At 46.7% G+C, this 15,752-nt stretch overlaps 2 protein-coding genes across 5 annotated transcripts in view; one reads left to right on the top strand and one right to left on the bottom strand.

The window, feature by feature from the left end:
* The window catches only part of LOC114873262 (ecdysone-induced protein 74EF), a 109,785-nt gene that overhangs the window by 19,404 nt on the left and 74,629 nt on the right, over positions 1-15,752 (top strand). Inside the window, exon 1 of one of the 4 annotated variants that reach the window (XM_029181423.2) lies at positions 12,963-13,137. The exons of the other annotated variants lie outside the window; for them this stretch is intronic. The gene's annotated coding sequence lies outside the window, so the exon portion shown is untranslated. Of the gene's footprint in view, positions 1-12,962; positions 13,138-15,752 lie in introns of those variants that run through there. 4 annotated transcript variants of the gene reach the window in all.
* On the bottom strand, positions 1,509-15,695 carry LOC114873264 (U7 snRNA-associated Sm-like protein LSm11). The gene is made up of 5 exons (XM_029181428.2): positions 15,290-15,695; positions 15,130-15,196; positions 7,523-7,659; positions 4,528-4,666; positions 1,509-1,863 (listed from the first exon to the last, which is right to left on the bottom strand). The coding sequence occupies exons 1-5, from the start codon at positions 15,605-15,607 to the stop codon at positions 1,706-1,708; spliced, it is 819 nt and encodes a 272-aa protein (XP_029037261.1). The 5' UTR covers positions 15,608-15,695; the 3' UTR covers positions 1,509-1,705.

Genomic DNA, 15,752 nt, shown 5'->3' with positions numbered 1-15,752 from the left:
TTTTACCGATATCTTCCGGTACCGCGATTATTGAACCATACCGATTCCGTAAACTAAAATTGCAGTCGCGTTGCACGGCGTATCCGACATTGCCGAGATTCCCGCGCTTCTGCAGGGCCCTGGCTAAGGTTATGCCTTGCTCTAGGAGTGCATTAACCCCCAGTCGACTCGAGAGCACACCGTAGAAGAAGTGCACAAGTGGCGCGAAGGGGAACGGAGGAACAGAGAGGAACCGACTTAACTCTCTTCTCTGTTCCTCTCTTATGCTTGGTTTACACGCTCGTGCAATTGACGAAAATGAAAAGAAATAAAAAATTTTCTCGCGTGAATCATTAGCGAGTGGTAACTGAAAGAGAAAAATAGAAAGAAATGCAAATTGCGTAAGTGCTTTAGCGAAGTCAGGGGCGGCCTAGAGGAAGGGTCGAGGAAACGAGTACGAAAGGAGGGACATAAGGTGGTGGTCAGACACCTGGAGAACCAGGGGGGATACCGTTCACGAGGAGGTGGGACGGGGAACGGGCAGACTTTCTCCGGAGAGCGAAAGTGAGAGGGCCTCCACGGGATTGTGCGCCCCTTGGGTAAATCTAGGGGACAAGGGGGGCCACAGGGTTCTTGCTTTCACCGTGGCACGAACCCACGATGTGGATGCACTTTTCTGCGACGTAGAAAACGAAAGAGACTCGACTAGGTATATCGTGTTAGAGAAGAAAAATCCTTACTGTAATTATCGGTAGCTGTAAGGAAACTGGTGCGAATATCGTGTCCTTTAAGATATCATTTGTTTTTCCTGGAATGGGAAAGCTCGTTGAAGGAAGCTAGGAAACATTTATCGTATTCATGGTTGTCTTCCTAAACCTACGTGGTCATTTTAAAACATGATCAAGCTTATTTATAGACGGTACGACGGTGTTCGTAAATTTGAAATCACTCTGCTGGCATCTTCGCATAATCGATCGAAACTTTCTTATTTCTTAAGATGTGCATTCCACGAGCACATTAAAGAGAGATGGTTAACGTGCAACCAGGAAAAAAAAGCAGCCATTCGTGGCGGTGAATTACTCTAAAGCAGCGACAGAGTGTAGTCGAACAATTACGGGTTTACTTTCTTCTCTGCAACTTCCTTGTCGATGGTCACGCTGTGGATTAGCAAGATCCATCCAGCGAGGCATCTTGCTGTTTCTTTTCCTTATAAGTCTTTAATATCTTTTATACGTTGATTATTATCTAATTTAACGAGGTAATTTTTAAACTAAGGAAAATACATTGATCCAAGGATTCCGCGCTTGTATTCCACCGCTGAAATTTGGAGCTTCGCGATAAAACTGACATTCATTTACATAAATTTCAAAAGTCATCAGTTTTTCTTTTCGAAAACAATTCCTGCGTCCATCGCGAGAAAGTTTACAAGCTAGGCAAGTTCCAGGTTTCGACTTTCTGCGCGTGCCATTTCAGGAGCGTAGACTCACACCGGTCGCGGGTGTCTGGATAGATTCAAACAACTAGGGGGAAACATTTGTAAACGTTTATTCGAAATCGCCACAGGTATCGTACGTGGAAACAGAATAACACACGGTTAGAAAAGAAAAAATAAATAATTTGTACAATGAAGATTGTAAATCGTAGCTTGTACGTTTTGATGCGTCGAGAAGGCATCGAGTGACGTCACGAGTGTCCGTTCCCAGTGTGCCAGGACGTATTCACTGACTCAATTGATTTTGACGATTATAGCGACCTGTTCTCCCCTCAGCAGCATTTGCGGCACGTGTCTCTCCAAGGTCTCCTTCTTTCCCTCGATCTTCTTCACGACCACTTTGGGCGCGGCATCGTTGTCCTCTTGTTTCGGGATCGCGTTGCCCACACCACCTAACGCATAATTTACAATTTCAAATAATTTCAAACACTTATTTCCCATCAGTTAGAATCAAAAAGTGGATCATTCTGGACCTTCGGAGGCTACTAAAAATAATTACACAACTTTTGATTTTTACACCTTTTCGAAACTTGTAGTATTTTTAAAATAGTACAGTTAAATCTGAATCGCCGATGAAATTTGATTTGTTGAATTTCAAAGGGTTGGAAGGAAATAGAATGTTTTTGCGTCGAGGGTTTTTCGGTCGTAGGATAAGCAAGGGGTAGATCGATAGAGTAGTATAACGGAGGAAAGAAAGAAAATGTAGAGGTTGACGTCACGAAGAAACCGCGAAAAGAGAGAATGTCGACGGGTCACGAGGTAACTCTCGAAAGGTTGTTTATGTGCTGGCACGTGTCCGCCAGAGCTCGAAGGGGAAACAGAAGGGCGTAGGGCGATACGGTTAGAAGGGAGCTGGCAAGCACGAGGAGTCGCTGGGACACGTGTGCTCGGCAGACATCGATCCTGGAAGTTGCTCTTCAAGGTCGCTCGGCCTGCCACCCTCGCTACCTCGTATCAACGACCTCTCGACCCCCTCAGGATATCCTAAAGTGCGTCAGTAGGCCAACTAACCCTGAACTCTTACTGTACCATGATTACTCTTCTCCTGGGGATAACCTTCTTACTCTTGAACCAATAAGAACGGTAACAACAAGCTTTATTAGATGATTCGATGTTGATTGATTTAATTACTCGTCAGAGTTTGGAAATTATTAAATGATCCTCGATTTTTAATTCATTTTCCTATACTGTTTAAAAAAATTATTTCTATATTAACCTGTAGTTTATTTCATTAAAATTTGCAATTGAAGGGTTAACGAACTCTTGGTAATAGTGACCGAGTGATTAACCAGTTTTATTTACATAGATGTAGAAAAAGTACGATAGCGAAGGGGTCGTCGTATCCCTCGCGATACATCCTTAGGACGCCCCTTTAACGTTAGGGGCAAAGACCGACCTTGACTACGTAGTGGTTGCTACGTTCGATACAAGGCCCATGTGCCTTGCGTCCTTCGTTTCCCTCTTTTTTCCCCTCTCTCTCTCTCCGTCTCTAACACTCGTCTCCTTCTGTTCAACCAACGCCAAAGACCCCTTTACCCTATCTCCTTTCATCCTTTTATCTCTTTTTCACTCCTTCTCTTCCTACTACTCCCTTTTCTCTCTCGATTCCATCCTCGTCTCCTCTTCCGTTTCCACCACCTCCGCCTCCACCTCCGCTTTCTTCCTTCTTCGTCTCTGCCGCATGTTACAACCCTACAACCTTCGGCACACGTTTTCATTCATTCACGTGGTTAGCCAGTCGGCACGTGCGTTCGCCACTGCAACTTTTATGGAATCTGTTTACCAAAAGGTTGTTAATCCGATCAATTCTGACGAACGATCCTCGAATCGTTTTATTGTGTGGACAGCTGGCAGACATATTTGTATCTTGTTCGACTGGAAAGTCTAAAGTACAGAAGACAAATACGATATCGATCCGACAGGGAGATGACGTTTCGAAACGTTAGACAGATGTAACAACGTTTCAGGCTTCTTTAAGAGCGAGGTCGTGGCTATGAAAAGTAACGTGTACCCTATTCGTGCATCAATTAGAGCCGCGTAAATAGAAAAAGATGCATGCGAGAGTTGTTCCATTGACAGTCGACAGTAGTAGGAGTCATTCATGGCCAGACGAGTGTAGGAAGGACTAAATTGAACCTTTGCTCGGGTCTCGAAGAGCACACGGGACCGGTGTTACTACGCCTATTGATATCATCGTATTAAAATTCTGAACATGCACGCCAGAAACGCGCGTCCATTATGTATAATTTGAAAATTTGCATACTGATTTATATATTGTACGGTGGAAACGTTCCTTTCGAGGTCGATCAACGGATATATACATATTCCTCTTGGAAATTGGTAAAAATATCAGCTTGGTTGCAGATGAATTAGTTGAGGTCATTAAAAATCATACTCATTAATCGAAATGTCGAAATTTTAAGTGACTATCTTTATCCTATTAAATTGTTTTAGACTTTTTGTGTTCGAGAATCGAATCGGATGCCATTGAAACGAAACTGAATACTATGTTTCAATAGAAGAAAGAAATAAGTCGATCGACTTTGAACGCGTTAATGATCTTGCACAATCGGAAAAATAGAAATACGTTTCTTGCTTGTTATCCTGAAAGTGGTTGTTCCATAAGAAAGTCCATGAAACAGATAGAAAAAGCTACGTGACTTTTTACCTGCTCACCGTATCACGATTTTTCATCGAACCCGCGACATTGTTTAGAATTTCTCGTCAAGTCGGTAGCCTTGAATACCTGTCAGAGGTTCAATTCTTTTTCATTCAGGGCCGTATCGCGCCGAACGCGTCTCGTTCGAATCGAGAGCCACGTTACAAATGTCGGAGGTTACAGCTTTCAACTGCTTTTTATAGACCGTATTAGCATCCCAATGATTTCTGATTCATCGCAGATGTTCCTAGCGCGACTTTAATGGCGTCGTTCGTAGAAGAAAGACGCGGAAATGCCGAAAACTAATAAGGAATCAAGGAATTCATTGCCAAGTATCTAATATTTCTAGATTTTTGGAATTCAAAGCGATCGGATGAAAGAAATAAAATATATATACCTAGAGCTGGCGCTTTCCTCTTGACTTTACGGGTCCAAACCTCGAAACAGTCCTCGAGTGCGAGGTTCCAGTGCTTGTCGAAGGCAGCCACGTATGCCTCCACGTGTCCTCTTATGCCGCGCGCGTTCCTCGTGTAGACCTTCGGCACAAAGGACGAACGATTATTCCTTTTAAATCGGAGCCTCCTGCGTCAATCTCGTCGAATAGTATTTGATAGTTGGTAAAGGATCGAATAGCCTCCTTCTATCTTTAGAGATTTCTCAAGTCGTCGTTCCCAGATCGTTGAAGACACGTTATTCTTCTGAAACATCTGGAAGAAAGTACCGAGTGTTTTGGCCTGGCTTCTTTCTTTCCAGCCGACAATTCAATTAATGACAGTTCGCGCGACCGTGTCTACGAGAAAACGAGCGCGAGCCCGTTGTTTGTCGCGCAGATACGCCGCGAGACAAGATAACAGGCTGATACGCGGAAGTGCAGGCCATGGCAAGGCCCCCTTCAATGCCTTTCGCACTGATATATACCCGGCTTTGTCGCAATGAAAACTAATTGCGTGACTCTGACTCCCTCTTCTCTTACTCGTTCTACCAACCTATTCGTTCGATGTTCGCTTCTATCTCTGTATAATTTTCGAATAATCTTTATCCTAATTTGTCAACTCCTCTGATTCGATTCGATTCGAAATAGTAGAATGTTCTCTATCGTCACGTGATCGAGAATCGATTCTAGGAGTCCTTAAGATTCCTTGGTAGCGTATCCTTGCTGGTCCAGGGGGACAGGATTAACGCGAAGGACGACCGCGTTGTTAGATTTGCTTAATCGCCGGTCCAAGGATCGATCGTCGTACGAAAACGTGGAAACCTGCGGGTCGTCGATCGCGAATCGGGAATCGAGAATCACTCAGGCTGAACATCTCAAGGCTCGGTTCGCGATTTCAATTAGACCGGAAAATTTAGAACTCCATCGGGCAAGATCGAGCCAAGATCATCGTTTCTTCTGGGTTACTTCAACTATCGGCACCGAATTGCCTTTTAATCTCTCTAAACTGTTTATTCATGCGAATCTTAACATGATTTTTTACTTAAGAAATCGAAGAAGAATAAAATTCCACGATACACCAACGAATCATCGATAAAGACGAGCCAAGGCGTAATGGCGTAACGATGATCGATGATTGTCCTCGCGCGAAATCGATGTACACGTATTTTTTTCTCTCTTCTCTTCCTGCGTGTGTTTTCGTTACGCAACCGCGGATTATTATACCTTGATATTACGTTTGCAATCGTAAGATGATGAGACCAGATCCCGAGGAAAAGGCAATACCACTTTCTTCCTCGATGATTTGAGACGTAATCGAAGGCCGAACGATCGATCGGCGAGGATAAAAATCCTCCTTGCAGGATGCAGGCAAATATCCGAAGGTTACAGATTAGGATCTGTAACCAAGGACGAACGGTTCTTCGTTGGAAGAACGACGGACGTGGCGAATGAAAGGCAATGAAAGTAATTAAATCGAGAAACACGTTACCGTCTCTCGTTAGACAGGCTCCGCTTCCGAAAGAAGTTTAATTAGGGACTCGATTCCGCTCGTTGAGAATACTTATATCGAATACTTGAGTGGCGCTTCCGCAGGAAGATCAATTGCATCAATTTAATGATTATTAACTTTCTTTTTTTTTCTCTTTTTCTTTTACTAGTCAAACATCACGTGCGCCGGTTTTAATCAGAGAGTTAATACTATTATTACTCGAAGAATGTTGTCTGTACGCGTTCAGATTTTCCTATGCAACCAAGTTGATTTTCCAACGATAGAATACGTCCGCCCATAAGAGAAGGTTGATTTCGGTTCAGGAAATCAACGGGACAGGCTTTAGACTTCCTACTGTCGATCAGAAAATCTGGTTCCCCGGCGATCACCAAACGCGCAGCTAATTATGGAAGTAGGAAGTTGCGAACGCTCTCGAGAAGGCAGGAAGTGAATTTTTCCTACTTTCCTCGCTGGCATAACGTTCCGATTCGTCGGTACGAGAGCGTGCCCACACCGCAACGCAACGCGACGCAACCGAGCGATTTCTCTTCGTTCTAATGATGGAAGAAAATGAAAATAAAACACAAAGACCTTGCTCGTTGATTTATTTTCCGACCGCGAGAAAAATGGCTCGCTCGGGGACTGATACGATCCAGAAACGTCTTCACGTGATTTCATCGGATCGACGTGTGTCTGACTCACACGCGATATTCAGTTTCCCCGTCGAAGAATGTTCTGCTCGCGAGGTGACCAGATTGAAAAATACCAATATCTTTGATACCAGCTAACAAAGCAGCCATAGCGTTACTCCTTGAATCTAAGGGGTGCGATCGCATCAGAGTAGAGTGCTATGACAGTGCAAATAGCGTCTCGATAACGGAAGAAATTAATCGAACAACCCTCGGAAGCAGGAACGTTTCTTGGATAAATAACAAAAGAGAAAGAAAGCTAAGATTGCACCATCCGTTGATTTTATGGGATGCGATCGCATTAGCGTACTTTCTCTCTTGGCATTCCTTAAGGGTGAAAAGGCGTACTCGATCGGAGAGTGGCCCTTTCTCGACCTTGTCTTTCTCCCTTGTTCGAGGAAGAGAATGATCAGGGGCGTAAACGAGACACGAAGAAGGGCCCGCGCGTATCCATGGTGACGAGTGTTGACCCGAACAGTTTCCTTTCCTCCCTCTGTCGTACCTTTCGGGGCTTTTTTCAGTCCTCCTTTACCTTCGTGCACGTGTCTCCCGGTCGCGAAAGTGTGTCAGCCCCGTGTGCGTGCGCTTCGATACGCCAGGGGTCAGAGAGAAATGGGAGGCGTGGGTGTTTACAGTGCCTCCTTCGCAGGACTACCCTCGAATTTCCATTCTCCTCTCGAGTGAATTCAGACGAATCGAAATTACTTGAATGCCGTTTCACCCTTGTCTTCGTTACGAACACGTTGGCAAACACAGATTCAGAGATTATCGATAGACCTACCTTAACTCGAACACGATTTTCCATGTATCCATGAAGTATTCCAAGCGGGCCAAAAGCCTGTTGCATTTTCGCGAGAACATTTTTCCCTTCGGTGATTCGCCCTCCTCCTCTTCCTGCCTTCTTCCCAGCCACGGGTTCTGCACATACCATAAGATTCGGAAGCTGTTAGGTGCACCCTGTTTCTATAATATCTATCTAGGTCAATCAACGACGCACCTTGTGCGTTCTATGCTATCTATCTAGTTCAATCAACGACGCACCTTACGTGTTCTATAATATCTATCTAGGGCAACCATCGACGCACCTTCTACGTCTCGCGTTATCTATCCAAAAAGAAAAAAAAAACAAAAAAAACCATGAGGTGATTAAGAAAACTGGTGGTTCGTGTAAGGGTTGTCTTATAGGCAAGACGTAGTCACGAATGGGTTAGAATGGATTGCGTGCGCAGAAACAACGGGAAAGCTCGAAGAATCGATCAGGAGAATAAAGGGTAGTCACGGAGGGGGGGTTAAATTTACCAGCGAGTCGAGATTGTTATCAGGCTAACGAGTGAACGCGTTCGGTATTATCCTGGCAGATTTTTACAGGCCGCCATAACGGAGTGCTAATAAGAATTTATGTAGCCCTCGCGCCTCGTCCGCTCGACAAATCATCGTTCATCCTTATAGGAGCCGATAGCATCGTGCTTCTACTACTTTTTCTTCCTTTTCCTCGTTTCTCCTAACACCACCAGCCATCACGCGTGCGATTCGACTTTTCTATTCATTCCTTCTTCCAAATCTTTCACAGCATTATTGAACGAAATGTTTATTACACGATGATGATAAAAAATATCGACGATCGAGAGGGTTGGGCGAATCGAAAGGGTTCGAAGGAGGCTAGATTCGTCCCTGGCGACGCGGGGCGGAAAGAGGAACGCCGCAGCAGAGTTACGTAAAGGCTGCATACTGGCAGTACGCGGTGCACACACGAGTGCACTTATTTCGCCGATGTGTGCGGCGGGGTTACACGCGCGGCTTCACACGTATTTACGCGTTACTCTGGCAAGGTGTCGGTGGAAAGAGTCGGCTCACGGTGCGGTGCACTCGCGGCCGATCATCGACGCTGCCAATCGGGCTTTCTCCGATAACTTTCATCCACCTTAAAGCCGGTACACTCGGCTACGCTCCCTTGGCAGCCGCCAGGCCAACGGCGCCGCGCCGTTCGCTTCTTTTTCCACCTTTCTTTATTCCTTTCCGCGTGTACAACACCACGCGCCACTTTCACTATCGTCGCGCCGATCCAATTCCGACTCGCCGAGCCGACCAAAGTCGCGAACGTGCTCCGCCGATGCGCGGCTGGTTCGCGCGGCAATTTTTCGAGACTAGCCGGACGTCGAGAGATTTCTAAAAATAAGAAACTCGACGAGAGCCCGCGTCGGGACGCGTCAGGGCGAAGAGTTCCTCGACTAATCCCGACTCGTCGGTGAATTAGACTTTGAATTTCCACCCCATTCCAAGATGAAAGCTACGTCGTCTAATGACGAGATTAGAAACTACCCTATCGTAAAACGGATTATCGAAATTACAGCCCGGGATAGTATCTGGCATTTACGATAGAAACGAAGAATACTTCGGGGCCACGAAAGGGTCGCCTCCGCGGTTACGATAGTCGCTTTCCACCGTAGTCGCTTGATTCTCGTTCTCTTCGCGACCATGCAATCGGCCTGAACGATCTTGCGCGCTCGAGAAAGCCGCGGGAGAAAGAGGAACACAGCGGAGGAGAAAGGAGGAGACCACGGAGAACGCTCTCGTCCACCTCCAACGTGCCATTATTTTTCCCTGTAATCTTGCCTGGTCAGAGCGAGAACGAGAGAGAGAGAGAGAGAGGAGTTTTTCGATTCTCGGGTTATGTACCGGCCCGACGCGGAGCGGATAAAGCGCGTTCACGTGCGTGAAACGCGATGGAAACCGTTAGCCGTGCAACTGCGTTCATGAAACCGCGTTGTTATCGTTAGAGATGGCAAGTAAATTTGCAACCTGGCTCCAATCTTGCTTCGATACTTTTCAACTAAAGAACAAACAAAAGTATACGTACTCTCGTCCAAGTTCAAGGGTATTAAAAAGTCGTAAATTTGGAATTGAAAATCGCGTTCGTACCGCGCACCACACGTATCCCACATGCGTGTTTACCTGAAAAAATTGTTACCTGTGCGTGCGAGGATCCTATACAGGTGGGTACGACGGCCCCTGGAGAATGTTAGTACGCGAGGGCAGGTGGGGTGTCCCGGGTACCACCTCGCGGTGTGCCGGCCAACGAAATATCGCTTAGCGGGGAAAGAAGAGCATAGAATAGAAGATAGACAGAGAAAGCAGGCACGGTATACAGGGTGTCCTAGTAATTGTAATACAACTGAGAAAGAGGCGATTCTTCCTTGAGAAAATCAATTAAAACTGGAAGATGAAATTTTATTTGTTTCCGAGAAACTTGAATTCAAAGAAGGATCAGATTTTAAATTATTTACTTTCTTCGTTAATTTCACCATTAATTGACACGAGTTAGAAAAGGGTTAAAGTACGAATAAGTAGTAGCAACGAAATCCACGAAAATTGTTAGAATGGTTCTCCAAAAAATTGTTGCAAAGTTACGTAAAAATCGGCGCGGTTTCGCTAACCGAGCGTTCCTCGCGAGCCACCTTGTAGAGGGGAGCAAAGAGATGGAGGAGCGAAGAGGAGGTGGTAGTAGCAGGTCTGGTTGTACCCGCGGATGATCCTCAGGTTGAGTCGCGCTGGGTTCAACGTCCTGGCGGGCAGCGCACCCGAGAGCCGAGGCAGGCAGCCGAGCAGCCACCAGACCTCTCTACCAACACACGCAGACCAGGACACACGTATAGGCACACATACGAGAGCATGTTCGCGCACGCGACACGTACCTACGCTCCATCGAGTTGCACGTGCGCGCACGCGCTCCCTTATACACACTCACGCACGTATTTTTCTTTTTTCTTCTTTTCGCTGGCGTATACCAATGGAAACCGCGACGGTGTGTCGCGCACGAGAACATACGCGAAGAGACACGCACACGAGGAAACGAGCTGACTCGCGCGAGTTTGCTTTACGCGAACTATCCGTAAGGTACTGTTACTTTTGCGACCAGGCCCTTTCGATCCCTTCTCTCTTTCTCTCCCCCTCTCGAGCTTGCCGTTGCACGAGGTGCGCTTTGTTTTCTTCTAACACCTGAAACGATACTTTCCGAGGATGATGGATCCCGAGGCGTCGGATTCTGGTTACGTCAGGTGGTTGGGTTAAATTTGGAAAAACTAGGTCTGAAAAAGTATTCGATCGGCAGAAAAGTGAATCGCGTGCACGCTACAATTGTCGCGTGGCCGTGTTTTCATACGGCGCAACCGGGTTTCCTGGTCTAGTCGTGGGAAATTGTGGACGATTGCGCGAACGGCTCGTAGAGGAAAGTTAAGAGATTCCAGAAGAAAGGAGAAATCACTTTTACCCCGGAGGCGAAGCGAGCAACGCGCAGTATCGAAGAAAAAGTAGATCGACGAGGAGGCATCGCTCAATCACAGATTCTCAACGATGCATCTGGGAAATTTTTGCCGCGATAGCGTTTCCTCGAGAACAGAATCGATGATAGACGAACGTAACGAACGCTTTACCGGCCGGATGCCTATTAATAGAGTTTTTCATGTAAACCGATTATCAATTCTTTGATCGTTAATCAATCGTTTAGAATTCAATTAAACCTTATACCTTTTAATTACCATCAGATTTATTGCAAATCTTTCATCAATCTTCTCGATACGAGATGGTCGATCGTCGGATACATCGAACAATGGATCTCAGTGAAATTCGTGCATTGTTTCTTCAGAGATTTCGATCGGAGCATTATGTAGCAAAGGCTACAGGTACCTTAATACAATATTTAGAGAAAGTGAAGCTAATGAACATACAATACGGTGTTACGTTGACAAATTTCAATTGAAAGACATAAGTATCCAAATACTTGAATTTCCGCAATAGTTTCGACGAAAGTTAGATAAGACTGTCGAACCGGTTATCGTTTTCTCTCGTTTCCCGATGAATTCAGCGATGAAATATGACACGGATCCACGCGTCGATCGGCTCCATTCATAGAAACGACTCGTTTCACGAGAGAACGAATGCTCGGAGCGAAAAAGAAACGGACGATGCTACTCTAAATTCTAGCAGGGCGAGAAGCGCTACCGTTTCAGCGTGCTCGATAGTCATCTGTTACGTTGGGATAGGTCGAGGCGGCGGGTACGTGCACACGAACGGCCGAGGAATTGGATCGTCCAGTCTACCGGGTGTCGCGATGCAACGTCCAAGATACATCACGATCGGAAATAACGATTATCAACAGGCTTAGTCGCTTAACGGTGTCGTTAGATCGCTACCAAAGTCGGGCAACGTTAGGCACGGTCAGTCCTTAGGTGGACGATGACCGTATCTTTCTCCGAAGAAATTCAACATCGACCAGAAACGCTTCCGTGTATCCGATGACCCTGGACAAAGCTTCGTCAGCCCTGGTGGCGAGCTAACTGAAGAGAAAAGAAAGAGATATGCCCCTAGGTCGGTGGTGTGTGCACCGAGTGCACGGTGTGCGGATGCATGCGTCGCGCGCGCGTATAAATATTGCGCAACAGCAGGAGAATCGAAGGGAAAACATCGACAGCGCGACGTGTATTCCGTTACTCGAGGCGAACGACTGCAGTCCACTGCTTTGCATCGCGTTCATGGCAGCCAACGACACGCGGTGTGTCGATGGCTTAGCACGTTCCTCTGGCGAACGTTAGAAGGCAGAATAACGCAGAAGACGGCTAGTAGAATAGAATGCTCTCTAGAGAGAGAGATAGATGTATCAACTTCTAGGCCATCATCTTCTAACATTTCACGGACCGCGCGTCGTTATCACCGAGACTACGTAAGCGTTGTCTTAGGTCGGGTAAAGATCGTTGTTCCAACGGACTCACGGTTCCTCGACGGAACTTTCTCACCGTTTCCGTAACACCGCCAGGGTGTATTACAGAAGATTAAGAAGGAAAATATGGATCGGTAACCTAACCTCCACCTAAAGATTACGAACGTTACGCGAGAGAGGATGAATCAAGCGACGATAATGAGGTTCGATTACGTTCTACATAAGCAAGCAGCCGCGATCATGAAAATCCGAGTTCCGGCCGAACGTGTTCGGAGGCCACCGAAGCTGGAGGAGCCTCGAGTTGAGTCCGAGGTCGACGTCCGGACGCAACAAGTGCTGCTGCGACTCTCGTTGCGCCCGCGATCCTCTTCGATATCGTGCCGACGATGGACTTGCAACAATATACCGGCATTTTTTCCCGATAAAATCGTTCTTCTTAACCTTTCCCGCTGACTTTCTCTCTTTCTCCCCTTCTCCGTAACGCTGCTTTCTAGAGCAGACCAACAGCTTCCGAAGAATACTTGAAATTTCCCCGGGAAGCATCGGGACCGGAAGTCGAAGGACCCCGGGGAGGTTACGCGATGTAACGCGCAAAATTTTCGGTCTAAGAAGACGGTCAGTCCGGCGCGGAGCCTCGGGTTGAGTCCGAGGTCGACGCCCGGGCGCAACAAGTGCTGCATTACGTACGTATACGCCGCTACACCCCACCCCACTCACTCATACAGTCCCACGGGCAGCCCCTCTCCACCCCCTTTGGAAGAAGCCCTCTCGTCTAGCGGCGTCTCTTTCCAACTCGGTACCGCTGCTGCTTTCTACCACGGTGTCGCGCGAGAGAGCATCGGCGTACGACTAGAATAGTATTGGGACCGATACCGTATCGATACTATCGGTTCTGGTATACGAATTTTCATCCGCTATGGAGCACACTGGTAGATTCGAAAAATTAACGAAAGTACTCTAAGATTTAGGATCGTATCTAGTGCGCCTATTCACTCGGCTACCGTAGGGTTGGTATTGATTTTGGTATCGTTTCAAGAGGTTCCAATATTTTTCGATTCATCATCAATCCTATCGCTAGAGAACCCTATGCAATCCACGCGTAGAGAGAAAGAGAGAAGACAAGGCGAATGCCGTAGCGGCGAGTGGCACCAGCACACGTTGGCTACTGCTGCCCCCTCTTCGCTCTTTTTCGCTCTGGTGTTTGTGTCCACGCGCGCGCGCATCAACGTTCCCTGTAAATATAAAACTGCACTGGGTCAGGGATCCGTGATTTATCGGCTGCCTGGTGTAATTGGCTGCCGGCCAATAGATACATACCCCCGGGCTACCCGGTGGTACACGAAGGGAGGACTCGGCTATTCTCTCTTCGTCTATCGACAAAGCGCGACAACCCCTTCGGCACCTTTCTTTCCCTCTTTCCCGTTCCTTTCAGTACCGTCCGTCCTGTCTCCTTAATTCTCTTCTCCATGCCCCCATAAGGTAACCGAGTACGTACGTCCCTGAGTGCACGGCCTCGCGGTGCCGAAATTTCGTCGCCGAGCGGCTCGGTAACCGCGCCACTTTCACTGAAAATCTAAGCCGACCTCGGTTTGGCACCGTGTCAGAATCACGGTTAAGAAGTGACGCGCGCCAGGGCTTCGGTCAAGTTTCGACGAGGCCTAGAACGCGCCGCTACCAGACCCGACACCAAAGGCCAGTTCGCCTCGTCTGACGTAATATACCCGTAACGCCACCGCCCGTCACGACCAACCATCTACGGTGTAACTTTTGCGATGAGATTTGAAAAAATGCTTGTTCCAAAAAAAAAATCATCGTACGTCCGATGCTCGTTCCTCGAAGGCTTCCGCGGTTGCGAAACATTTCGGGATAGAGACCTTCTAGGCCGTCGATGAATTCCGCGACGTTTGCACAATACACCACCCGAGGGAAGGTCTCGGCGACATCGGAGATCGTTCGCGACGCAGACACGCGATAAAAGGACAAACGTGGTAAAAAAGGAAACGAGAGCGAGCGACGATTCCACCAGTTGACGCACTTTCGCGGAGGTCAAATTCCACGCGAGTGCACGCGCGAGTATGCGTAAGACACACCGACGACCTTCGTGGTATTTGCCCGTATCGTAAATTAAATGTGCCAATATCTAGAATACTGTAGAGAATGAACGAAGCTGGCGAATAGAAGGGGATACGGATAAGAAAAATACGCTCGAATGATTCATTCGAGAGAATCTCGCGAATATGGAGCGATCAAACTCGATGACGTGTCCGTTAATCGCGTTACTTCCGATTTTCAAATATTCGAACGCATTCGAAACGTTTCGAGAGAGAAATAGATTTGGTATTTTTGTTTGGTGAAAATTTCACCGGTCACGCGGTATATTTTTCGCGACGTGAAAAAGGGTTGCGAACCGTCATAGACTCTCACGCGACTTCCCCGTTCCACTTCCGCGTACGTACACACCGTTCGTGTTAGCTAACCGTAAGCATATTGAAATTTGATACCACGTGCGAGTTATCATGAATGAAACTGCGACCTCCCGATGGCACCCAGAGCTTTCACACGGTCGCCATCTCTCGTGAAGCATCCGAAGTTTCCATTAAACGGTCTAACCTCACTCTTCCGGAATGACAATTAAACGACGGATTTTGAAACGCGAAAAATCGAGCACACCTTACCTTGTTCAGGTAAAAATCGCCGTTTAGAGGATTCCCCTTGCGCAACGGTGTCCGTTATATTTTTCTTCTGAAATCATTAAAACAAAACGGGAACATAGAGGATCCTGTATCTCAGCCGATAGCAGGTCAGCGTTATTCACGTGTTTCGAGGCATACGCACTTTCGTTTTTGCGGCCAAACCCAACAGCACCGATTCAAACTTGCATACATTGTCGTAAATGGGTGCTTTCGAGGATGAAAGTTGTATCTTTGAAGAGTAGAGAGCTTTTATCGGATCAAATTTCACACTTTTCACGTCCAGACTCTCGTCGGACGTCGAACTGCTCTCGTCGTCTGCCATAACGCCACTGGCTGGCGTTGTTTTCACCGCGAGATTTGAAATTCCCACGATTAAAAGGAATATTCTTATTTCCTGCATACTTTTAGCTAAATTAGATACGAAAATGTATGCTTCTACCAGTAAAAGTTGGAATTTCATAGGTTACGAATATATTTGCCTATAGAGTGCGTTAACGCTTTCACTATGACGCATATAAATAAAAAACTCTGTTTGCTAGAGAAAAGAATAACGTAGAAATCTTTGTTCCGTTAGGTATTGATGCGTTACGTAAAAAAAGAGAAAC

The sequence above is a fragment of the Osmia bicornis genome, chromosome 12 (assembly GCF_907164935.1).
Source record: "Osmia bicornis bicornis chromosome 12, iOsmBic2.1, whole genome shotgun sequence".
NCBI classification, from domain to species: domain Eukaryota; kingdom Metazoa; phylum Arthropoda; class Insecta; order Hymenoptera; family Megachilidae; genus Osmia; species Osmia bicornis.
This window is presented reverse-complemented; position numbering and strand designations above follow the sequence as displayed.

Coding starts and splice junctions, on each gene's coding strand:
- LOC114873264 (XM_029181428.2), bottom strand. CDS start 15,607: ATGAAATTCCAACTTTTACTGGTAGAAGCATACATTTTCGTATCTAAT. Junction 7,660..15,129: donor GCGATTTTTACCTGAACAAG/GTAAGGTGTGCT, acceptor TGGTATGTGCAG/AACCCGTGGCTGGGAAGAAG. Junction 4,667..7,522: donor AAAATCGTGTTCGAGTTAAG/GTAGGTCTATCG, acceptor TTTGTGCCGAAG/GTCTACACGAGGAACGCGCG.